The sequence below is a fragment of the Lissotriton vulgaris genome, chromosome 1_2 (assembly GCF_964263255.1).
Source record: "Lissotriton vulgaris chromosome 1_2, aLisVul1.2, whole genome shotgun sequence".
NCBI classification, from domain to species: Eukaryota; Metazoa; Chordata; class Amphibia; order Caudata; family Salamandridae; genus Lissotriton; species Lissotriton vulgaris.
Window position 1 is genome coordinate 95,301,448 of NC_141686.1, and position 25,873 is coordinate 95,327,320.

The window sequence follows — 25,873 nt, forward strand, 5'->3', positions numbered from 1 at the left end:
AACCCACGTATTGAAAAAAAGTACAGACCAGCGCCTGCAGACCCTGCATACATTCGAGGACAGTTGCCGCTTGACTCCTTGGTGGTAGCAAACGCACGCAAGAGGGCCAACTCCCAAACAACGGGTGAAGCTCCTCCCCCGGATAAGGAGTCCAAAGTGCTAGAGGCAGGAGGCAAAAGAGTGGCTGCACAGGCTGCCAATTTCTGGCGTATTGCAAATACACAGGCTCTACTGGCACGTTATGATAGATCACATTACGACACACTAGAGCAGATTGTAGAACACCTGCCTCCGCAGTTTCAAGAGGGCACCAAAATGATTATACAAGAGGGACAACTGATCTCCAACGCGGCCATAAAGTGCGCACTTGATGTCGCGGACACAGCCGCTAGGGCCGTTAACACCAGTGTCATGCTCAGAAGACAGGCTTGGCTCCGCATATCGGGGTTCAAACCTGACATTCAAACAACCATACTTAATCAACCAGTCAATCCGGATAGACTGTTTGGTCCAGATGTTGACACCACCCTGGAAAAGATTAAAAAGGACACTGAAACCGCTAAATCGATGGGGGCCCTGCAATCTCAGCAGTTTCGTGGCAATAATTTTCGTCGCTCAGGTGCCCGTGGAGTCACCAGAGGACAGATGGGTCAACAGTCACAGTTCCCTAGAGGTGGAGCACAGTCCTCGTACCCCAAACAAAACAAGAGGGGCTACAGGGGAAACAGCAACAAAGGACGTGGCAAAGGAGGCAACAATTCACGCTCCTCTGCCCCGAGCAACCAGTGACTCTCTGTCACTGCCCCCCGACCATTTAACACCTGTCGGGGGGAGAATACAGCAGTTCCTGCCCGTCTGGACCAACATCACCACAGACAGGTGGGTGCGACAGCTTATCCAGTACGGTTATTGTCTAGAGTTAAAGTCCACTCCACCCAACATTCCACCAAGGCAAAGACCTATGTCCGCAGAGCACTTGCACTTATTGCAGCAGGAAGTGTTGGTGATGCTGCAAAAAGGGGCAATCGAGCTCGTGCCAGTGGGGGAGGAAGGCACAGGGGTTTATTCTCTGTACTTCCTCATTCCAAAGAAGGACGGATCTCTCAGGCCAATTCTGGATCTCCGTCCCCTCAATCTGTACATACTGTCAGAGCATTTCCACATGCTTACACTGCAACAGATTCTTCCTATGTTAAACAAAGGAGACTTCTTAGCAACCTTGGATCTCAAGGATGCTTATTTCCACATTCCGCTACATCCGTCCCACAGAAGGTACCTCAGGTTCACTATCCAGGGCACGCATTATCAGTTCAAAGTCCTACCCTTCGGAGTCACAACTGCCCCAAGGGTCTTTACCAAGTGTCTGGCGACTGTAGCAGCGCACCTCAGGAGGCAGAACATCCATGTCTACCCCTACCTCGACGACTGGCTCGTTCAAGCCAGATCGGAACAGCAGTGCGCCGCGGACATGTCGACTACCATTCACCTCCTTCACGACCTGGGTTTCTCGTTGAATTACCCGAAGTCACACCTTCAGCCGGCACACGTCCGGCAGTTTCTGGGTGCGACAATCAATACCCTGACGGCCTCGGCACAACCAAACCAGGTCAGGATAGACGGCATACAGTCATTAATCCAGAAGTTCAGACCGGGACACTCGCTTCCAGCAAGAGTGTTCATGCAGTTGATAGGCATGATGGCCTCCTGCATCTTCATAGTCCCTCACGCACGGTTGCATATGCGCCCGCTCCAGGAGTGCTTAGCAAATCAGTGGACACAGGCTCAGGGACAATTAACAGACCTAGTGTTGGTTACCAGTCGGGCATACAACTCTCTGCATTGGTGGACTCCACACAACCTTTGCAAGGGCCGACTGTTCCAGGAGCCAGTGCCACAGGTTATCCTGACAACGGACGCATCTCTCCAGGGATGGGGAGCACACCTGCTCACTTACACAGTGCAGGGACTATGGACGACGCAGCAACAGAAGATGCACATCAACTATCTAGAACTGATGGCGATCTTCATGGCACTCAAGTCCTTCATTGTACATCTGTGCAACAAAGTGGTGTTAGTCCGGACGGACAACATGACCGCGATGTACTACATCCAAAAACAGGGGGGCACCCACTCACCACAGCTGTCTCACTTGGCTCAGAGCATGTGGAAGTGGGCCATTCAGAGGAACATCTTCCTCATGGCAGAACACCTCCCGGGGAAGGACAATCAGATGGCGGATCTGCTCAGCAGATACAGTCATCAAATGCACGAGTGGGAGATACATCCATCGGTACTCCAGCCGTACTTCCAAAGGTGGGGGCGTCCAGACATAGACCTGTTCGCCACAAGGGAGAACGCAAAATGCCAAAGCTTCGCCGCCAGGTTCCCACACCCCCAATCGCAGGGCAATGCGATATGGATGAACTGGTCAGGCAAATTTGCTTACGCTTTTCCCCCGACACCCCTGATACCACTGGTGGCGAGGAAACTACGGCAACACTCCATGACACTCATCCTAGTTGCTCCAACGTGGGCGCGCCAAGCATGGTACACCACGTTCCTCGAGCTCTCAGTGGTCCCGCATCAAAGACTGCGCCTCACGCCCAGACTTCTGACGCAGAACCATGGAGAAATTCAGCATCCAGATCCGCAACAGCTCAACCTAGCGATCTGGCTCCTGAAGTCTTAGAGTTCGGATACCTAAACCTACCTCCTGAATGCATGAACATCATCAAGGAGGCGAGGAAGCCGTCAACCAGAGCATGCTATGCCGCAAAATGGAAGCGTTTTGTCATTTACTGTGCAAACAATGACATAAACCCGCTAGATGCATCTATCCCTAACATCATTTGCTATCTGTTACACCTTTATAAGTGCAAACTAGCGTTCACTTCTATTCGGATACATCTATCCGCCATCGCAGCTTACCTTCAAAATAGGCAGCATCTCTCAGTCTTCAGGGTGCCTGCCATTAAAGCGTTTCTTGAAGGCCTGAAACGAGTCATTCCCCCAAGAACACCGCCAGCTCCCGTGTGGAACCTCAATGTGGTCCTCACCAGACTGATGGGACCACCGTTTGAGCCAATGCACTCGTGCGAACTGCAATTCCTAACGTGGAAAGTTGCTTTCCTAATTGCCATTACGTCACTAAGACGCGTAAGTGAGTTGCAAGCACTCACGATACAAGAGCCATTCATCCAGATTCATCCAAATAGGGTGGTACTACGTACTAACCCCAAATTCCTTCCAAAGGTGGTGTCACATTTTCATCTCAACCAAACTATCGATTTGCCTGCATTCTTCCAGAACCCACAAACAGTGGCGGAAAGGATGCTCCATACGTTAGACGTACGGAGGGCATTGATGTACTACATAGACAGGACACAACACTTTAGGAAGACAAAACAACTCTTTGTTGCCTTCTCACCACAACACAAAGGCAACCCAATTTCCAAAGCAGGAATAGCCAGATGGATTGTTAAGTGCATCCAAATCTGTTATCATAAAGCCAAGCGCACTTTAACAATACCCCCAAAGGCACACTCCACACGCAAGTTGGGGGCATCCATGGCTTTCCTTGGAAACATTCCTCTAGAGGACATTTGCAGAGCAGCCACGTGGGTTACACCACATACCTTTACAAAACACTACTGTGTTGATGTACATTCCAAACAGCAAGCAGCTGTAGGGCAGGCTGTTCTCAAGACACTTTTTCAGGTTTCTGCAGCTGGCACGGGCAACCGCCGCTGATGGAGGGACTGCTATGTATTCTATGCAAAGATATGAATTTAGCAGCCCACATGCCTCGAACTGAATATGCTACTTACCAGTATGCATCTGTTCTTGGCATGTAGGGCTGCTAACATTCATATCGCCCACCCTCCTCCCCGGTGCCTGTCGCAGCTGCAGATATACTATTGTATTCAATCATTAGCATGGACATCCTTTACACTTTTCACTCCATCCTCTGCCACAATGGCGAAAAACAATCTGGGGATGGAGCCGATGCCCATGCGCACTGTAGTCCAGGGGAGGAGCCACCCATCTCAGGATACTTCGAAGACTCTTCCAGGACAACAATGTGCGATCATCCGGACCCAACACTAGGTGGCGATCTAATGCAAAGATATGAATGTTAGCAGCCCTACATGCCAAGAACAGATGCATACTGGTAAGTAGCATATTCATTACTGCCTTTACCCGGACCATGAAGTGGGTACCTGTAAACTCTGTAGAAAATTCTCAGAGAAAACTCAAAAGGACAGAGAAGGCCGTTTACTTGTCTGGCTTCAGAGGCTTAAAGACAAAGATAATGTAATTTCTGACGCTGAAAGTCTTGGGTCAGGCCGTTCTCAAGCAGCTTCTAAACGTGGTAGTGTGCAGGAGGTGCCTTCGCCATTTCTTAAAAAGAGGAAAGTTTCCCTCACAATGACCCCTGCGGTGTCTTCACCTTTGCCTACCACGTCTGGGCCCACGAGACATAGCTCTCAGGCTCCTTCTGCTTCAAAGTCCAGTTTTTCTGTGAGGAAAACGGATTTGCCGTCGACGACGGGAGTTTCTACTCCGTCGACGAGAATGGCTGTCTCTGGTTCCAAATCGACGACGACAGTCACAACGACGATGGCCTCTGGATCGTCGTCGGCTTTGGCGTCGACGTCTTCATCGTCAATGAGAGTGGTTCTCAGCTCTAAGACTGTGTCTTCTGTGATTCCTATTTCATCTTCATCGACGAGAAAAGCTCACTCGTCGACGACCCGGTCGTCGTCGACTAGAGGTGTGAAGGCTTTGACTCCGTCTACGCTCTCGTCGACGAGCGCACCGTCGACGGCTATCCCGTCGACGAGGGGACCTGTTCCATCTGCTCCGTCGACGACCATTCCGTCGACGACCGCTCCGTCGACGATGACTCCGTCGACGATGACTCCGTCGACGAAGACATTGAAAGTGAAGGTTCCGTCGACGATGACTCCATCGATACCGTTGAAGACTGCTCCGTCGACGGTCTCCTCGTCGACGATGGCATCCAAGTCGATCCCATCACAGAAGTCAATTGATGTCATGCCGTCGACGCGTACTCAGGACACTATTTCGACGCCGGCCTCTTCTTTTGCTACAATGCCTCTTTTGCCCTTGCAGTCCAACAAACCACAGTTCGAGACTCTTACGGAGCAAGAGATGATTAATCCTCCATCTCCGCTGTTTGCGACTGATTCTGATCAAGAGTCTGATGGCCAAGCTCACAGTCTTTCGGATCTAAATATTAAGTGTCAAGACTTCAGTAACGACGAGGAAGATGTTTATGGCCAACATCAAACAACTCACACTCAGATTCCAACTGCGATGTTGCCTATCTCCATGATATCAAACCTCCAAAGTATGTTGGAAGACTACAATCGGCGTTTCCCACCAACGCCACAGGTTGCAACGGTCCCATCAGTAATAAATCCAGTTTCTAACCCGGTTCTGGCTCCTCCTCAACCAGCGTCGCCTGTAACTGTTCACCGGACTACATCAGTTCGTGTTCACACTACCATCTATCCAGAGGATGATGACGAGAATCATCCAGAGCGTGAAGATGGTGAAGTTTCTGAAGTAGATGAGGATGGTGAGGAACATTTGGCGGAGTGGGATGACTATCGTGCTCAAACACCATCTCCTTCTCAGGTGCCTACAGCGGATTCTCCTCCAGTAGACATCGCGGGCTTCCACCAGTTAATGGATAGGGCAGCACAGCGATTCAAATTGCCACGAGCACACCGAGAGGAAGATTGTTTCCTATACGATTTCAAAAACCAGCCCTTGAAACAGATCCACACAGTCCCGATTATAGATTTCATCTGGTCTGAAGGGGAGAAAATAATGAAGACGCCAAACTCTTTACCAGCACAGCTGCCAAGGTTAGAAAAGAAATACAAAGCTCCTATAGGATCTCCAGCATGCCTTACAGGTCAACCTAAGCCCGACTCTGTCGTCACGCAGGCAGCTCAACGGGGTTCAAAGAATCCGGCGTCTACAATCACTGCTCCTCCGGACCGTGAGGGCCGTCGCCTGGATGCTATTGGGCGAAAATTTTCCTCCATGTCCTCTACAACAGTTCGAGTAGCTAACGCAATGGCCATTTTAGACCGTTATGATCGTCAGGCTTGGGCTGACATGGCCGCCTACATAGCGTTACTCCCAGATGCTTCCAAGGCCGAAGCACAGAGAATTCTGCAAGAAGGAGAGAGGACGGCAGAAGAACTTATAGATTGTGCAGTGGATGTAGCCTGCACCGGTTTTCGCCAGCTCGCTGGAGCGGCCGTTCTGCGTCGCCAGGGTTGGTTACGCTTGACTTCGTTTCGGCAAGAAGTTCAGGCACGAATCCTAGATATGCCATATGACGGCGAGTCATTATTTGGAGCGCATATTGATGAAGCGCTACAATCCATTAAAAAGGACACGGACACTGCACGTGCTTTGGGTACCCTTCAGTTTAAGAAGCAGCCCTTTCGGGGTGCTCGAGGACGTGGCACTACGTCCACTTTTCGTGGAGGAAGCAGTCAATACCGGTCCTTCAACCAAGGTAACCAGCGTTACACCGGTAACCGCCAGCAGTCTTCCCGTCAGCAGCCTGCCAGAACTTACAGAGGGAAGTCTAATTTCAGAGGTCAATCCAACAAACGTCAATGACTCCTCTGTCGAACGGAGAATTGGAGGTCAAATCTCTCTGTTTGGTTCTCAATGGTCCTCCATTACTACGGACCGTTGGGCACTCGACATTGTGAAGAGAGGCCATGCATTGGAATTTGTCGAGGTACCTCCTCCAACGCCACCTTCCGGACCACCGCCTCCGCACCTCAAAGAACTATTTCATCAGGTTCGCCTTCTCCTTCAAAAGGGTGCGGTGGAAGTTGTGCCAAAGTCGCAGAGAGGGAAGGGGTTTTATTCCCGTTTTTTCCTCGTCATCAAAAAGAACAGAGAATGGAGACCAATACTGGACTTGAGAGCACTCAATCATTATCTCAAGGACCAGACCTTCCGTATGCTCACGCTTACAGAGATCTTGCGTTTGCTCTCAGTCGGAGATTTCATGACTACCATCGATCTCCGGGACGCCTACTTCCATGTCCCAATTCTAGCGGCTCATCGCAAGTTCCTGCGCTTCAAGGTGGGTCACCTTCATTTCCAATTCAGGGTCCTTCCATTTGGCCTCCGTTCAGCCCCCCGAGTCTTTACAAAAATGTTGGCTCCGGTCATGGCTTTTCTTCGTCTTCAAGGCATCCAGATATTCCCATATCTCGACGACTGCCTTCTGAAATCACAATCCCGCGCACAACTTCTACATCATACTGCAATCTGCCAGACAGTATTCCGTTCCTTGGGTCTGTCCATCAATCTGAAGAAATCTCGATTGCAGCCAACAACTTGCAAAGATTTCCTAGGAGCAACGTTGGACACCAACCTAGCCAAAGCATTTGTCTCCCGGGAACGTCAACAGAGGATCCTCCGGCTAGTTTTGCTACTTCTCGCAAAGAAGTGCGTTTCAGTCCGCTTGTTGAAGTCCTTTTTGGGGATGGCTTCGTCATGCATCGCTCTTGTCCCTCATTGCCGACTACGAGCACGACCTATCCAACAGGCTCTGGACAAGCAGTGGCGTCAGGTCACCGGTTCCTTCAACGATCAGGTCTCCATCACCATTCCCATGAAGAAGGGGCTCAGATGGTGGGCACAACCACACCAGCTAGCAGCAGGCACGTCTTTTCTGTCCAACTCCCCAGATCTAACACTGACGACGGATGCCTCCCTGGAGGGCTGGGGAGCTCACCTCCAAGACCTGTCCGTGAAAGGGAAATGGACTTTCCATCAAAAGACCTGGCACATCAACAAGTTGGAGCTGATGGCTATCTTTCTGGCCCTGAAATCATTTCAACCAGTGCTGCAGGGAGAGTCAGTTCTCATACAAACGGACAACACGACCTGCATGCATTATATAAACAAGCAGGGCGGAACGAAGTCTCCGGTGTTATCCCGCCTGGCAGAGGCGATTTGGGACTGGTCCATCAATCATCAAATCCAAATCACTGCAGTACATCTTCCGGGGTTGTCCAACCTCCTGGCGGATTCCCTAAGCAGATCCCGATCATCCAACCACGAGTGGGAACTCCACCAGCCAACACTCGATATGGTCTTTCACCGTTGGGGATTCCCTGCAATCGACCTCTTTGCGACTCCAGAGAACCGCAAATGCCCCGCTTACGCAAGCTGGCATCCCCACAAAGGGTCCCAAGGCAATGCCCTTCTGATGGATTGGTCGAGTCTCTTCGCCTACGCTTTTCCTCCGATCCCTCTAGTGCCTCGCGTACTTTGGAAAATGCGGAGAGAGCCTTGCCGCATCCTTCTGATTGCTCCCAGGTGGCCACGACAGGCGTGGTTCTCAGAGCTGCTACTCCTGTCTCAATGCAAACCCATTCTTCTTCATCCTCGAATGGATCTTCTCTCCATGAACAGGGGTCAAATCTACCATCCGGACCCCTCTTCCCTGAGCTTGTCAGCCTGGAACCTGAGCACTGTGAATTTGCACATCTAAGCATCCCTCAGGAGTGTCGTAACATCCTCGCTCAGGCTAGGGCTCCATCAACTATAAAAACCTATAAGTTGAAGTGGAAACGCTTTTGCCACTGGTGTACAGACGCCGGGGTACATCCTTTGCGTGCCACGCCCGCTGAGCTCCTCCCTTTCTTTCTCCATCTGGCTCAGTCGGGTTTGTCACATGCAACTTTAAGAGTTTTTCTGGCGGCAATCTCACGCTTCCGCCATGATGGCTCCGCCTCCTTATGCTCATCCAGATTGATACGTCAATTCTTCAAAGGACTTCTTCGGACTTTTCCACCAGTTCGGCGTCCTCCTCCAGAGTGGCGCCTCAACATTGTCCTGTCACAATTAATGACTGCTCCGTTTGAACCAATCCATAGCGCAGATCTCAAGTATGTCACCTGGAAGGTTGCGCTTTTACTTGCACTGACGTCCTCACGTCGAGTGAGTGATATGCATGCTTTCACGATTAAACAACCATTTCTACAGTTCAAACCGGATTCTGTGCTTTTACGCACTAACCCTACTTTCCTTCCAAAAGTGCCGTCAGACTTCCATATTAATGAACCTGTTATACTGAAGTCTTTCTTTGCCAATCCGCAATCACCTGCGGAACAACGCCTGCACTCTTTGGACATTAAAAGATGTTTAAAGTTCTACATCAGCAGAACGGCCCAGTTCCGAAAATCGGATCAGCTCTTCGTGGCCTATGGCCGTTTTCAAAAAGGGCGACCAGTCACCAAACCTACAGTAGCCCGCTGGGTGGCTTCGGCGATTGCTTTCTGCCATCAGAAAGCGGGAAAGCCTTTACAGTCTACAGTGAGAGCCCACTCTACCAGGTCTGTGGCCTCTTCGACTGCACTCTTTGCCGGAGTTCCATTGCACCAGATTTGCAGAGCTGCCACGTGGTCCAGCAGGCACACGTTCACGAAGCACTACAATCTGGGTGCCATGGCCGAAGGGGATACCGCAGTGGGACAAGCTGTGCTCCGTAATCTTTTTCAATAAGGTGAGCCTCTGTTCTACCCTCCTCCTATGGTTTCCAGTCTTATGCATGTCTTCTCTATGTATACATATAGTTTTATAACTTCTATGACATGGATTTGCACCTGTTGATTCCAACCTTTTGTGTATACATTGCATCCTGGAAACTTTGTGTTCGGATACGGACTGCTTACTATTCTATATTCAAGCATGTGAATCTATGAAAGACACCCCAATACTGGAGAAGAACAATTGTTACTTACCTGTAAACAGGTGGTTCTCCAGTATTGGTGTCTTTCATAGATTCACATGCGACCCTCCCATCCTCCCCTCAGAGGCTCGTTTCTCCTCATAGACTCTGTGGTCACTCTTGTGCTACGAAAATCTGAGGGCTTGAGCTCTGAGGAGAAGGTTCTAGAGGGCTGCTGGCGCCTGATTGGCTGCAGTTTGGACTAACATAATGACAAGGATAGGCTGCATTGGAACTTCTTTTTCCCCATGCATTCCTATGTGGAAACTCTTGGTTAGGTACCAGATGGTTATTGTATGCATTTTTTGGGTTTTTCCTTATTATGTATATATATATTTATTATATATTATTATATATTTAGCATTTATTGCTATTTTATTTACCGTGGGACTCCCACTCCGACGACGGGGAATATTCAAGCATGTGAATCTATGAAAGACACCAATACTGGAGAACCACCTGTTTACAGGTAAGTAACAATTGTTCATATTCCTGAGCCTGCAAGTAAATTAATCACACTGCAGCACCATTACTTAGTGGGTTAGAAATTATACTGTATTCATTGCTACAGTATTTATCCCTCACGTGGCTGTGAAACTTCACTTCTTGTTCCAGCTATGGCCTCTGTTTGTTTGATTGCACCCCGTATTCCTCCCCTGGACTCCATGTTATTACCTATAATTTTGGGCGATGTTTAGGCACCTCGCCACTTAGTGTATATTATGTCTCAAAATTATAATGTGCTTTTGTTACGGTGAAAGGATACAGCTAACAATTACATCTCTTAAATACAGGGGACCAGGACAAACCGATTTCGTTCCGGAGAAGCCGGTCAGGAAGAGAGGGCGACCGCCTAAGAAGAAAGTAGTGGAGGAAATTCCTGTGAGGTAGAAAAATGGCCACATACTAACATTTCTGTATTTGTACAACATATTATGTCATTAAACGTGGGTCCAAATTTGAGCATTTTTATAGTGGCAAGGTGGAGGTAACAGGTGTGAATAATTAAGAATACTAGATTACAGTTAATCAGCAAAACATGAGTATTGATTCTCATTATTGCTGCTGTTTGTGTGTGTGTAAAGGTAAAAATGAAATTTAGAGTGGCTACGGAACGGAGATACTTCATTGCTTAACAACCCTCCAACAGTTTCTCCCAACTACCCATTCCAATCGTCTCTACAAGAATCCCCTGAACATTCTAAATTCCTATTCCAAGGTGTAATGTTGCCTGTACTACACAGCGAAAGCCTATCATACACAAATCATTTTTTTCTGAGAAAGAAAGAAAAATGACATGCCATAGCTTAGAACAGGTGTCTCCAACAGGTCGATCGCGAGCTACCAGTAGCTCGCCGACCCCCTGGTAGTAGCTCGCCCGGCATCTAATAATTAAGCTATCACTCTGTGCTGCAGCATGCATTTTTTAGCCCTTCACTGTCTTTTTAGGTTTGTCATTAGCGTTTGCCCGCCCTCACTAAAACCAGCTGCTCAGATTGGTTGAACTGAGCTTAGCTGGGGCGGGCAGAGGAACATGACGTTCTTCCTGAAGTCCGTCACAATCCGGAATCGCACCACCAGCCTTTTTCAGAGGGCACTGCGCTTTAAATGGATCTTTTGATCGTGGGCGGAGTGGAGTAGCAGATCGGTAAGTATCTGCGCTCAGCACTGGTGATGGTGAGCTAGTTCAGAAGAGTTATTGTTACTTAATGCATTATGGCAGCTCACAATAGGTGTAGTTGTTTTTTTAGAGCTCTCCTCTCCTTGCTCGAACTCGCCTTCAACCCTTGCCATTCCCGGAAAACACAGGTCCAGTTACCCCTTCCCTCCCCACGCCTGGGGCACCTCACAGGAAGCTTGGGGTGCAGATGCTGGACAAAAGCTTAAAGTACTTTCCACAGCCGCCTACGTCCCTCGCCGTTCAGAGGGGGTCATCGGCTGCTATCACCACAGCTCTCCGGGCGAGTTTCTAAAGAGGTGAAAATCCCCGGAGCCGTGCTTAATAATTAGATTCCAAACGTGCACTGTATGGCTAGCGACCTCCCAAAGTCTGCACCCTATAGCGAGGAGTCGGTTGATCAGCCCCAGGGAACCCCCCGGCACTGAGCACCTCTTTCTTCTGAATTCAAACTGTCCTAGGGAGATCTCCTCTACTTCCAACGGCTGGGGGCTTTGCTCTCAGTTCTTGCCATCTGGGTGGTGACCGGAGTCCTGGTTTACTTGGCAGTGGAGCTGATAATCTCTGGTTTTGTGACTACGAGATTGAAGGAGGTGTTAAGAGAGGTGCTGGAAAGAAAGAGAGGGAATAGGGAGAAAGAGAGAGAGGGGGGCTGGGGAGAGACAGAGGAGCCGGAGAGAGACAGAGAGGGGTCGCTGGAGAGACAGTGGTGCCAGGGAGAGACTGGGGCGCTGGAAAGAGAGTGAGAGAGAGAGAGGGGCCGCTGGACTGAAAGAGACTGCGAGGAACAAGAGAGAGAGGGCTGGGAGAGACAGTTGGGGCGGAGAGAAACAGTGAGGGGCAGACAAGAGAGGGGCTCGGGAGAGACGCCGCAGAGATAGCGTGAGAGGCAGGACAGAGAGGGGGCCTGGGGGAGACAGTAGGGGCAGGAGGAGAGAGAGGGGCTGGGGAGAGACAGAGGGGATGGAGAGAGACAGAGGGTTCGACGAGAAGATTGTCGAGATGTCACCGACAGACTGAGGGCGCAGACCGGGAGAGAGGGGGGGCAAGGAAAGAGTGAGGGAGAGCCAGAGACGGTGAACAGGGCTCAGGACAGGAGCAAGGGCAGGATAAGGGCAGTGTAGGGTTAGAGAAGGGTCAGGGAGCATGGGCAAGGTGCAGTAACAGAGAGCGTGTCCGGGAGCCAGGACAGAGTGCAGGGGTTGGGACAGGGAGCAGTGGCAGAAAGGCAGACATGTTGGGCAGAACATGGGACAGGGGGGAGTGCAGCGATAGAGGACAGTGGTGAGCAGGGCAGGGACCTTAGCCATGGGTATGCAGTGAGTAGGGAGTGGGACAGATGCAGGGTGCTGTGGTACAGAGCCGGACAGGCAGGGGGTACCGGAAGCACGGAGTGAGAGCAGGGTGGGCAGAGAGCAGAAATAGGGGACATGGTGCAGGGGGCGATAGCATGGGCATGGAGCCGGGCAGGGAGAGAGAGGGCACCGGAAGCACGTGGTGAGAGTGGGCAGGGAATAATATACTGATCACCTCACCATTATGAACAGTTAACATCATAATGGGGGGCTCCATGGCCCTATGGAAGGATCACATGAACATTCGCACAAGACCACCCCCGAGAAGGAGCAGAGCACCAGTGTGCAAGCTGCCTTCATTCATGTTGTGGGGGACCTGGTGCAGAGCGCTGGGGTACTGGTGGCTTCTTACGTTATCTACTTCAAGCCAGAGTATAAAATTGTGGATCCCATCTGTATGTTCCTCGTCTTCTCCATCCTGGTCTGGGGGTCACACTATTCTAGCCATACTGAGGGATGTGTTGCTCGTACTGATGGAAGGGACTCAAGGGGCGTAGAGTAGACTTCAGTGCTGTGAAGGGATCTCTGCTGCGCATCCCGAGACTGAAGGCGCTGCACAGCCAGCACATCTGGGCACTAACTGTGTCGCAGCCAGTGCCATCGATGCACATTGCAATCAATGAAGATGCTGATGCCCAGGTATTGCTCATGGAAGCAAGCACCCAGTTACAGAGCAAATTTAACTTCCACACCACGACAATCCAGATTCCACATTGAGAACTACTCGGAGGATATGAAAGACTGATCTGAATGTCGATACCCCTCTGACTGAAGACTCCTTGTTCGCCCTTAGCAAAGAGGCTCGCTTGATGGACCTGTGCAACACAGCTCTGTGTGGGAACAAGTCAAATAGAGGTGCAGGAGGCCTTTTGACAAAAAAAGTTTGTTGTTCCACTGATGCTAGCTTTCTGACTCCTGCCTTCAATTCAATATGACATCCAATAGTTGTCTCCAACCTCCCCTGCCATGCCCCATTTAAGCTTCTACCTCTCAATCTGGTCCATTCTGAGCCTGTGCTGACTGAACCAGAGGTGGGCTGGACCACAGTGTGCCTTTTCACCGGCCTCTCTGTGCTCTTCAGGGACACAGGCAGCTCTGGCTTCCCAGCTCTGGCCTCTCCACAGTGAGGCCTTGACTGTTCCATGGTGTCGTGTGGCCACTCAGGATGTTATGTATGGTTATTTTGTGGTCGTTTGTGTGACGATTTTATTGGTTGGTGGTCTGTGCCAATGCTTGTCTGTGGGTTTTTGGCTATTTGTGTGCCGATTTTATTGGCTGGTGGGCTGCTTTTTATTGTAATTTTTTCTGATAGTACCAACATTGCCTGCTGCAAGCACAAATAGCCAAGTAGTCTTCCATACCTTGAAAAACACCGTCCTACAACATGGCTAAGTTTTACTTATTTTGCAAATGTGGACCACTTTTTTTAGCTATTTGATTTGCCTGCCCTATATTTAATAACATAACAGGTCTAGTTGCAAAGGTGTCCTGGGGCTGAATAACAGATGTTTATTGTTACCCAACTCAAGGCTATTCATTATATCGACCTCAACTGGATGAAAGGATGAGTGGGCCTGCTGGGATTTAAACCTGTCACCATGAGGTCAAGCACTGGCCCCTGCAGTGGCTGCTTTAGTGCAGTAAGCCACCAGACCCGGCTTATGGGGCTACTTTTAATTTGGTGCCAGAGCCTCTTTTCTGTCCCATTCCGACAAGCATCGGCCTCCGCTTGCACGGCTTGTGCTTTTGTTGTGTCACTGTTGTGGCTTGTGCTTTAGCTTTTTGCCTCACTATGCTGCAGAAGGCAGTGCACATGTAAAAAAGGGAAAAAAGTAGTTTCTTTCAGTGTTATTGTGTGGAAACCACAGTATGGAGCCCATGGGCTCTGAAGAAATAGGCTTAACGTCAATTAAACTGGGCGGGGGAGGTCAATCGGAAAAATGCGCGAGTTGCTTGGGATTTAGTAGCTCACAACGATTTTCACTGACCAGAAGTAGCTCTCACTACACAAAAGGTTGGAGACCCCTGGCTTAGAAGAACCATTCTAAATATGCAGGTTTCCTGGGAACTCTAATAAGTAAGATCAATGTCACTGTAATCTCAACCACTATTTGAAATTCAGCACTCTCTCTGCCATCTGATATTGGTGACAAAAGTTCCTTAAACTCTTTCTACACGCTGACATTTCCCAACTTCCTGATTCTTCCATTAGAAGTCTTTTTTGCATTTCTAAAAAGTCGGATAATCTTGAGCGGTTTTGTAAACTTCTATCACATTTATGTTGGTTTTTATCGTCTCTCATTTACTCACCTTTTTCCACTCATTCACAAGTGGCTTTTTGTACATCAGAACTCTTTACACTTTTGCAATGTCGTCTCTCTCAACACTTCTTCAGCCAAAATCTTCACACACCCCTTCCTCTAATCCATCTATTCAGACATGACTTTACTGTTGGGATTCTTACATCTTGAACAATTAAAAGGGAGTTTTCCCAGTGTTCTGATGTGGCATCACCCAGTATGCAACTAACCTTTAACCTCATGGGCGCTATTGTAATTACGGCCGTATGCTGAGATTTTTAAAAACCCATGTTACATGACGAGCTGGGCTTGTCATCAGCGTGCGAGGAGGCTACACCATGACGAGCCCAGCTCGTCATGAGCGTGGAAGGGGTTAACTTCGTTACCTTTTCAAATCTAACCCATTAGTTTTCACCAGTTTCATTCATATTGTGTTGAATCTCTCTGCCAGTTACCTTCAGTTTGCGGTTACATCTCTCCACCATGCCATAGACTGCACTCCTCTTTAGCACAGTGCCACATGCCTCAGAATAATCCTAGATATATTAGTACAATACTACACCTTATTGTCGGCAAGAATCCTCCTGGGATACCCTCCCACTGAAATACCTCACACAAGAATTTCTTACTGACGTTATTTCAACTCCACCCACGTGGAAAACAGATCTACCAAGACCAACATGTTTAGAAAAGACATTTTCCCTGCTAATGGGCCTACTAAATCCAAAGATATTTCATCCTTTAAGACCTCCATGCTCCCATCATGCCCCACAGATGACAGTTGGGTCAGTTCATTTTTCCAGCTCTTTCCGTGAGGATTCTGGAGCATTGAGCTGATCAGGTTTTGACTTTGTCAAGAATTGGTGTCTAGAAGCCGTTTTTATGACCTTCATTCGATGGTTTTAATACAAGCTGTACTTCTAACCTGATTTTCTGGCTATTTTGCTATTTTTTTTGTCCGAAATGCCAGCCTTATTCAACAAATGTCCTTCGTGTTGAAAAAACGATGGCAAGATCTGATCCACACTCTATCTGCATTGTGTGTTTGCCATCTTCTCACCAGCCAAATATTAAGGCCAACAATTTTCCATAAGGACCCTGTGTGACAGGGAACATATCAAGCTGCATGCCATACAAGAGGGCTACAAGTGGCCTTGAAGGGTCTTAACAGCCTTTTACCCCCCTCCTCTCACGTAAGGTCTGAGCACAGAGGCAAACATGATTTTAAAAAACACCTCTGCTTCACTGTCAACAGAGAGGCGATAAACATCGAGACAGATACCTGTGTGCTCAGCGTCCCGATCTACATCAGAAAGGCCTCCGCAGCAAGCGACGACATAGAGAGTGAAATCGCCATCGAGACTTTCTGCACCAGCTCCGTCAACGAAGAAAAAGTCAACATCGAGACCACTAATTTTGGTGTTGGGTGCTGAAGTCTAAAAGTTTGTCGTCACAGTTGGCTATACGCAAGTCGACATCAAAAAGCCGGCTTGGGTCTGCGTCTAACTTCTCCAACTCGTCTCCGGCTGACGTCGTCAACCCCTTGCCGACGGTCGTCGTCAAACTCTGACAACGCCAGAACATAGACGTTCAACATCAAGAACCTTGCTACCATCCAGGCATAGACGGTGGACATCAGTACATAGACGTTCAGCATTGAGGCCTTCTCCGTCTTCCAGACACAGACGGTTGACGTAGACCACTTCACTGAAGTCAAGACAAAGGCATTCAGTGTCTAGACTGTAGACTTCGAGACCTCTGTCTTCGCACTTGTCGCCACAGGCAAAGAGACGGTGGACGTCTGGTTGGCCCACAGAAGATATGCACTCAGCGTCCAGAGTCATACTGACGTGGAGACCTCCCTCAATGTTGAGAGAAGTACAGAAGTTTGAATTGCAGAGATTGGCATTGAGATCTAGAAGTTCGACATCGAGAGGCACATCATCCTGCCAGGAATCAGGATTGTGCAAATTACTCCAGCGGGATATCAGGTTCAAGAGCAACAGACGCCACCAGTTAATCTTTCACCACGCTGGCTACAAAGTTTGAAAGAGTGGCAAATACAAAGGCGGAGTCCAGGTTTGGAATTTTTTCAAATCTCCTCCCCTTGTAGGGTCTCAGCTGGTACTCTTCCTCCTGCTACAACTCCTCGAAGGTCTCCAAAGAGAAAACGGTCTCCTTCTACAAGAAGGTCGCATTTTAGAACACCTCACTGTAGATTATGTTCTAGATCTCATCACTCTTATTTGTCCAGATCTCGGAGACACAGATCTCCTTCCTGGTCCACAGACCAGTCTAGATCGTCTGTTCGGGACTATTCACCCACCCGGTTGCGAAGCCTCCAGCCAGTGTGCACCAGTGGATAATCATGTCACATTCAATGAGGTCCTATGTAGATGTGCCGCTCAACTATATATTGAGATGCCTGCGCTAAACACAAAGAGCTTTCAGACACTGCATGACCGGTCTTATAGACATTCGCTTCTTTTGGTTCCTGTTCTGCTTGAGCCAGCTCTTCAGACTTTTCTTACACCAGGTCGAGCACTGGGAGCTTCCCTACCATCATCTTCTTTTGCTAAACCGCTGGCATACAATGAGATCTTGCTTCCCCCATCTCTGTTTCCCACTCCGCTTGGGAAAGAAGTACAACAGCACATTTTGACAATTTGCACAAAGTGACCAAAGACAAATAGGTGTTCAATATTGTACAGGGGGCTACACAATCAGATTAAAGTCCTCTCCTCTGGCAGTTCTACCATGGAGAAAGTCTTCCCACCAACTAGAAGTGCTACAATCCGATTTAGCTATTCTGCTACAGAAAGAAGCCATAGAAAAAATCCCCTTGTCCCAATGACCGCAGGGAATTTTCGCCCGCTATTTCTTGGTGTTGAAGGGTCCAACTCAGGAGTACACACCCATTCTTGACTTAAGACTTTTAAACAAGTTCATCTGCAAGGAGAGGTTCAGGATGCTGACCCTGCATCAAATCTTTCCCCAGTTCCATCAGGAGGACTGTATGTGCTCCATTGACCTGCAGGGTGTATATTTCCATGTACCAATTGCCAGAAAGCACTGGAAATTCCTATTGATCCAGGTGGCATCGGAGCATTTCAAGTACAAGGTCCTACCTTTTGGACTCAAATCAACACCGACACATTCTCAAAATGCATGGCGATGGTAGCAGACTTCCTGCTGAAACAGAAGCTCTTTGTCTATCTGTACCTAGACAATTGCTTGTTCAAGAGCTCTTCACCCACAGGAGCATCTGCAATCCTGCATTCGAGTGCTAAGGTAATTGGGTCTTCAAGTCAACTACAAAAAGTCCATCCTCAACCCAACCCAAGTGATTCACTACCTGGATGCAACTCTGGATACTGCACACGCAAGAGTGTATCCTTTGGGGGAATGGTTCTCCTCAATCACCAACAAGTGTTGCATTCTTCTCCGCTCTCTTCATCCCACGGCCAGACCAGTATCCTCTCTTCTGGGATCCATGGCGTCCTGCATCTTCATTGTCCCCAATGCCAAGCTGCACATGCAATCTCTCCAGCAGGCATTAGAGGATCAGTGGTCGCAGATCTCGGACCGCTGGGAGGACAAAGTGGCCCTATTTCAGGGGGCCAGGGCTCCCTTCGATGGTGGATGAAACATCCTCATTTCTTAAGAGGTTCATTTTCATCAGGACCTTTCCAGCCAGATGTTCCTCTCGGATGTGTCCCTACAGGGATAGGGAGCCCACATGGGCCCACTACAAGTTCAGGGTTTGTGGTTGAAGGTGGAGAAAGGGTATTATATCAACATGTTGAAACTGAGGGCCGTACATCTAGCTCTGTCATTCTTCCCTTCCATCAAGGCATGCTCCTTGTTAGTTCAAGCGGACAATACCACCACCATGTATTACCTGAACAAACTGGGAGGAACCAGTTCAAGGCCCTTCTCCCTAGAGGCTCAAGCCATATGGCAGCGGCTACTGGTGAGAGAGTTGACCATATCTGCGATCCATCTCCTAGGCACATTCAATATTCATACAGATGCTCAGTCGCAACTTCATTGAAGCTCACGACTGGGTGTTAAACAACAAAGTCACAGAGGACATTTTTCCAATGATGGGGAATTCCAGACATCTGTCTGTCTGCGGACGCAACAAATGCAAAGTGCCACACCTTCACATCTAGGTATCCCCAACCCGGCTCCAGAGGATTGCGCTTTTGATCAGCTTGTCAGAGACATTACTTTATGCTTTTCCTTCAATACCGCTCATTCCTATGGTAATCAGCAAGTTCTACAGTCTCAAGACCAGTCTCACTGTTGACCCAGGAATTCAATGAGCTAACCTGCCCGAAATATCTTCGGGTACTTCGCCTGGTGGATGAATTCCACAAGAAGCCAGAGGCCAAAAGTTGAGGCCCCAGACGCCACGCCCACACATCGTTACATAGAAAGGAAGCGGAACACACTGGAGGGGGAGGGGGGGGGGGGGGGGGAAGACAGTTGGGGCGGTGTGGGACTCGGGAGGGGGGCCAGGGACGGTTGGGCTTGGGGGTTGTTACTGCATCGTTAAGGAACATAATACTCACACTAGCTTGCATGGACACAATGCACCCTCCCAGGTTCGCGGTGAATGGAGGGAGGGCAGGGCGGGAGGAAAGAGCAAATGTACGATATTGCGATTGTCCAACTTGTAATGTGTGCAATGCACATGAAACTAATAAAACAAATTTGATCAAAAAAGTGAAAGCATACATGTTATATATCACAGAAATGGTATTAGATATGTTAATTTTAAATGAAAGATTCAATGCAATTTTTGCATTATAGCCTTTTTGTGTTTTAAGCCGTATGTATGTGAGTATGTATATGTATGTATGTGTATATATATATATATATATCTTGGCGTGGTGTGCGAAGAAATAAAAACTCACCTGCACTCTGGGTCTTCCTGTGTCCTTGTTGGGGTTAGCTGAATACTGATAGCTGGCGCAGCGAAGCGGCACTCTTGGCGATATATATATATATATATATATATATATATATATATATAGATATATATAGATATATGCATGTTTGAGAGTACTTTGTGCTTTTAAATCTTTAAACATACATATATGTTTTTTGTATGCTCTTGGGTCTCAGCGCTTGAGCGGGACTATTCAGTGCTTATGTCTGAGTATACCCTGGAAGAGCACTAGGATTACAGGTAAGTAACAAATCCTATTTCCTTGTAGTTTGTAGGGATCTCCAATTTGCAATTGGTCTCAATAAAACCTTCCTTAGATTTGCTTTGGTGTTCGTCCACAGACTTTAATGAAGGGCATCTAGTGCTTATGACTATTGATTAGTATCCAGTGGTGGAAAAGAAGGATTTACCTGTAATCATAGTTCTCTTCTAGAGGTATACTCATCAGGTAAGTTGCTTATCCTATCTCCTCTTAGTTTGTAGGGATCTCCAATCTGCAATTGATCTCAATAAAACGTTCCTTAGGTTTGATGTCAGCTGTGCTTACAGTATGCCATAAATAGTAAATTCCCTGCCTTTTTAAACAATGCTTATCTGTTCTCAGTCATTTCATTTTCTTTAATTCTCTTCAGAACCTCTTGAATTGAGATGTCCCAAGTGCAATCAACAGTTGAGATGTCCTCTTGGTAGTAATGTAGCATCCAGCTTCCCACAGATTGATGCCATTACCCTCTGAAGAGCTATTGCTGCCAGTACAATGCCTAATAGCGTCCTTAAAAATGTGTACGTCCCACAGTTCAACTCGTGGGAATCCCTATGCAGTCCAACTCAAGAAATTCGATCTGGTACATTGACAGTTCAACAGTGTACATTAGAGAGCTTTGGAAAACGGCAAGATTAAGACTGTGGATTCTTAGCTGCGGTAAGAATCCCAGAGCACCAGTTTGAGTAACCAATTGTACCTCAGAATAGGTAAATGTAGAAAGGGAACAAGACAAAACTGTCCTTGCTTTCCAATGTGTTTTAGCACTGGTGTTGAAATTCCTGGCAGAGAAGTGCTGTTATAATGGGCATGTTAATTGGGAGAAAAGTGCGTAAGCTAGCAATCAGCACTGATGTTGTGGTGATCACAATCAACGCAACCAGCCGGTTGCACCATTGCTGCCTGGTTTCGAGTTTCTAGATTAACTTGGATAAGTCTAACAGACTAAACATGATAGTGTTATGTTATGTTATAAACCGTTTTGTAACGCGCTCTGTTACTTGTGAGTATCCTGGCGCGGGAAACGGATCAAAGCGGCAAAGAACAAGACAAGAGAATCCTCCTAACCTGCACTCGTAAATAGGTGGGTTTTCAGATGTTTTTTAAAAGCAGTTACTGTCGGCATGGAGCGAAGGTGGAAAGGGAGGGCATTCCAGGCTCGAGCAACCACCACCGACAATGACATACCACCCAGTCTGGCGCGTTTGAAGCGGGGAAGAGACAGTTTGAACAATGAGGCAGATCTCAGGGTGCGTGTCGGGATATACTTAGTGAATCTTCTCTTCAGATAAGAGGGGCCTTGGTCATGAATTGCGCTAAACGCCAGCACCAAGGCTTTGAACCGAATGCGTTGTATAACTGGAAGCCAGTGAAGCGAGCGCAACTCCGTGCGCACGCTCTTCCACCTAGGGATGTTAAATAAGAGGCGTACAACCGCATTTTGAACAATTTGGAGGCGATTAACCAGGTATGCTGGAATGCCACTAAACAGTGCATTAGCATAATCAAGGCGGGCCAGTATGAGTGCTCTGGCAACCGACTCTCTGGCCTCCCTAGGGAGCAGGGGAAAAAATTTGCGGAGCATTTTCAGAGTGGCAAAACAGGTGCCGGTGAGTTTTTTGATGTGGTACTCAAATCTGAGATCCTCCGTAAACCAAACACCCAGATTTTTTGCAGGTCTTCCCATCTCGGTTGGGCCAGGAATGTTAGGGGGCCAGAGTGTGCTCTTGAATGAAGGGGGAAAGGAGCCGTAAAAGAGCACCTCGGACTTGTCCTCATTGCACTTCAGCTGGGCCTGTGTTAACCAGCGAAATACTGAGGACAAACAAAGATGAACAGTGGATGTGTCCAGGTTGTCATCTGGCCAGGTAAACAGCAGCTGGGTGTCATCAGCGTACCCTACAATCTTAGCCCCGAACTGTTCAGCCAAGTATACCAAAGGTGTAATGTATACATTGAACAGAAGGGGGCTAAGAGTGGACCCCTGCGGGACCCCTGTAAGCAAAGGTCTTTGCTCCGAGGCATACGGAGGCATCCAAACCTGCTGGGTCCTATCTGATAGAAAAGAAGAAAGCCAATCAAGCACCACTCCCCCAACACCAATGTCTGACAGCCGGCCAAGAAGGAGATCATAAGGGACAGTATCGAACGCGGCAGAGAGGTCCAATAAAATTAGGACCGCTCTGCCACCTCCATCAAGACACTCCCGGATGGCTTCAGACATCTCCACCAGGGCCGTTTCGGTGCTATAGGCAGCCCTAAAGCCCGATTGGGCCGGGTGGAGGGCATTAGATGTTTCCACAAAGCTCTCCATTTGAAGAAGAGCAGCCTTCTCACAAATTTTTGTGAGAGCAGGCAGGAGGGAGATGGGTCGATAGTTTCCCGGGACCGACACATCTAGTCCTGGTTTTTTCAGGAGTGGAAGGAGTTTAGCGTGTTTCCAAACCTGGGGGACCACGCCAGCGGCCAAAGAAAGATTCACCAATTGCGTGGTCTCACTGCAAACAGTCTCCGCCACTTCCGAGAGCACTCGGGCAGGGCATGGGTCGACCGGGGAGCCCGATTTAAGGGACTGGAGAAGACGGAGAACATCCTCTTCCAAAACCTGTGCGAAGGTGGTAAGTTGATGCACAGGGGGTGCGGGAGAGGGTGAGCAAGGGCCGGCTACAGAGCGATCAGCGGGAAGTGCCTCTAAAAGGCCTCGCTGGATCTTCGCTATTTTAGTTATAAAAAAATTAGACAGCTCCTCACACCATTGTGCAGAGGGCGGAAGGGCCATGGCTTCCGCCACAGGGGACACAAAGCTTTTGACGATCGCAAAGATCTCTCTGCTGTTGTTGTTGGCCTTGTTAATGCGCCCGGCATAATAGAGACCTTTAGCGACCCTAATAGCTCCATAATAGTTTTTTTGAGCAAGTCGAAGGGCGGATTTAGCCTCGGGGCTATACTCTCTCCTCCATAAGCGTTCAAGTCGCTTACAGCCCTGCTTCAGTTCTCTTAGTTCTGGGGAGAACCAGGGTTGGGAGGGCGCGCGTCTGGCTCTGGTCAGCACTGTTTGTTTGGTAGAAGCAGTCGCCGCCTGCCCTATCCATTCATTGAACTCCCCCACTGCATCGTCCAAGCATCCCTTGAGATGTGGGCGAGTGTTAAACAGGGCCAGTCTGAACGCAGGTAGATTGATTTTTTGACGATGACAGGTGGGGGGCGGGGGGCTGGACTCTGCCAGCTCCCAGCTAAACCTGATCAGGTCATGATCAGACCAGGATGTTTTTTCCACCGACACTGGCTGGATGGGGAAATTCGTACATACCAGGTCGAGTAAGTGGCCACCCACATGTGTCAGCTGCTAATGTAGCAAACATTAAAGCAAGTCCCTATTCCACTTGGCAAAAGACTAAGTGATGTACCTGGGGGAGGCAACTGGCAGCTACCTTGCCCAAGACTCTGCAGGTCAGATATGATGACTTGTTGAGGATTACCCAGATGGAGTCGCAGGCAAAGAAAATGAGAGTATTGTCTTGCTGTGGCAGGATCCAGGCAGTTAAAGTGGTGATCTTCCCCGGAGTGCTATTACTCCAGATGCTGTGCAAATAGCAGTGATTGGTAATTTTGTGTGGCCTTGGAAGAGGGACGATCTAGCTAATGTCTATTTGATGAAACCAGCTAAGAAAGGGGGCATGGACTTTCCGGGCATTAGGTGGTACTACCAAGCGGCCCTTGGTGGAGTGGGGATATGAAGAATCTGAGAGGTAGTGGTGCTTCTTGTATGTGAACATAGGAGTGCACATCAGGAAGGATCCTTCACTACCCAAAAAACATAGAAGTTGAGGTCTGTATACTTCTCCAGGCTCTACAGCAACATTGATGCTCTGGGACAGAATGACAGAGAAGCGAGGGTGGACTCCCTTTCCCTAACTCATTACGCCAATAATGTGGAATGTAGATTTCACCCTTGCATTGGACCCAGAACCATTTAATAAACAGAGATAAACGAGGTTGTGAGAGAGGGTTGTAAGAGAGTGGGTGACCTGTTTAAGTAAGGCAGAATCCAATCCTTCGGCAGCCTGAAACAACAATTTGAGTTGCTGGAGTCCAAATGCTTTTGTAAATGGCACGTCCAGGACTGAGCACTGCAGCCCTAAGTAAAATCAGCAGCATTTCGGCTGTTAATGGTATTTGAGTGGTGGCTTGTTCTAAAAGGCACAAATTAAAGTTGGTTTTATAGCTTTACAAACACTGATGCTAGGGAATCTGACACGGAGGATGCAGGGACAAAGGACATGAGAGTTTTTAGGCTGCTGTCTGATGCTGAATAGAATTAAGTCCACATAAGATCAGACAAAAATGGCGTGGTGGGTTGCTATTCAGGCATTAAATGAATTAATTATTTGGAGAGCTTACATTGCTGCTCAAACAGAGTATCTAGGCACTAGTGACCAGTAGAAATTTGATGGATGGGCTAAAGAAGCATAGTTAGAGAGAGACTGGTCAGGTTTTGATCCGCTTACAGAAGGATTCTTCAGAGGAGATCACTCAAATGTGCAAGGGATGGGCATTCCAGAGCTGGAAGGACATAAGAGTAAAGGATCAAACTCCAGTGTGCACTGTACAACTGGGGTTGCGAAAAAAGTCTCAGCTCAGGCTAACTGAGAGTTTGAAACGGGACATTGGGAATAAAGAGTGCTTGAATGTATTTAGTACCCTGTACCAGCCACAGCGCTTTGGGTAAGTGAGTCACCTTCTGTTCAGACCAGACAGCCAGCGCAAAACTGCATTTGGGAATGTAAAGAAGCAGCCTCATAGTTGTGTTTTTTACAAACTGGAAGTGGTTAACCCGATATTTGGGGGCAGTTTTCGTAATCTAATATCAATGCTTTAATAGCATGGTCTCTAATTGGCTGGTCACATTCAGGATAAAGGAAAATATTTTCCTCCACTTTAATGAGGGACAACCAAGTGGACCAGATTGCATTAATGTGAATGGACAAGGAGAGATTGAAATTCATCCAGATGCCAAGATTTCTTGCCTCTGTAGAAGGGGCCGGGGAACGACAAGATCCGCAGTCCATTGGGTTGGAAACTATAGCAATGTTGATTGCCCAAAGAGCAGTATCATCGCCATGTCAAAGTTAAATTTAAGACAAGACGACGTCATCCAGCGTGCTACCACAGAGAGGCACTCCCTAAAGTTGGCTTGCAGACCAAAATCTAATTCCCAGTGTGTTGCAATCAGTTTGGTGTTGCCACTGTAGGACACGATTGAGATGCCAGTAGATTGAACAATTTATGGAATGGGGATTGGGGGGCATGTAATGCGAAGGATCATTGGTAGAGCCCTTAGGCACTCCATATGGGAGCTTGTAGCTAAGGGACTGAAAAGGTTAAAGAGATGCTTTTGGATTGGTTAGATAAAAAGTATAACATCCAGTCCCACGCTGCACCACATATCCATGTGTGACAGTTTCATACTGGGTTCATACACAATTAATTTAAACAAATGGGATAAACCGAGATGA

General features: G+C 48.3%; 1 protein-coding gene and 1 pseudogene across 1 annotated transcript in view; both read left to right on the plus strand.

Annotated features, from left to right (window-relative positions):
• CECR2 (CECR2 histone acetyl-lysine reader) overlaps positions 1-25,873 on the plus strand; it is a 453,428-nt gene that overhangs the window by 282,315 nt on the left and 145,240 nt on the right. Inside the window, exon 5 of the mRNA XM_086952894.1 lies at positions 10,600-10,692. Coding sequence (XP_086809020.1) covers positions 10,600-10,692 — 93 coding nt within the window. The remainder of the gene's footprint in view (positions 1-10,599; positions 10,693-25,873) is intronic.
• On the plus strand, positions 13,062-13,610 carry LOC147733982 (proton-coupled zinc antiporter SLC30A2 pseudogene; annotated as a pseudogene).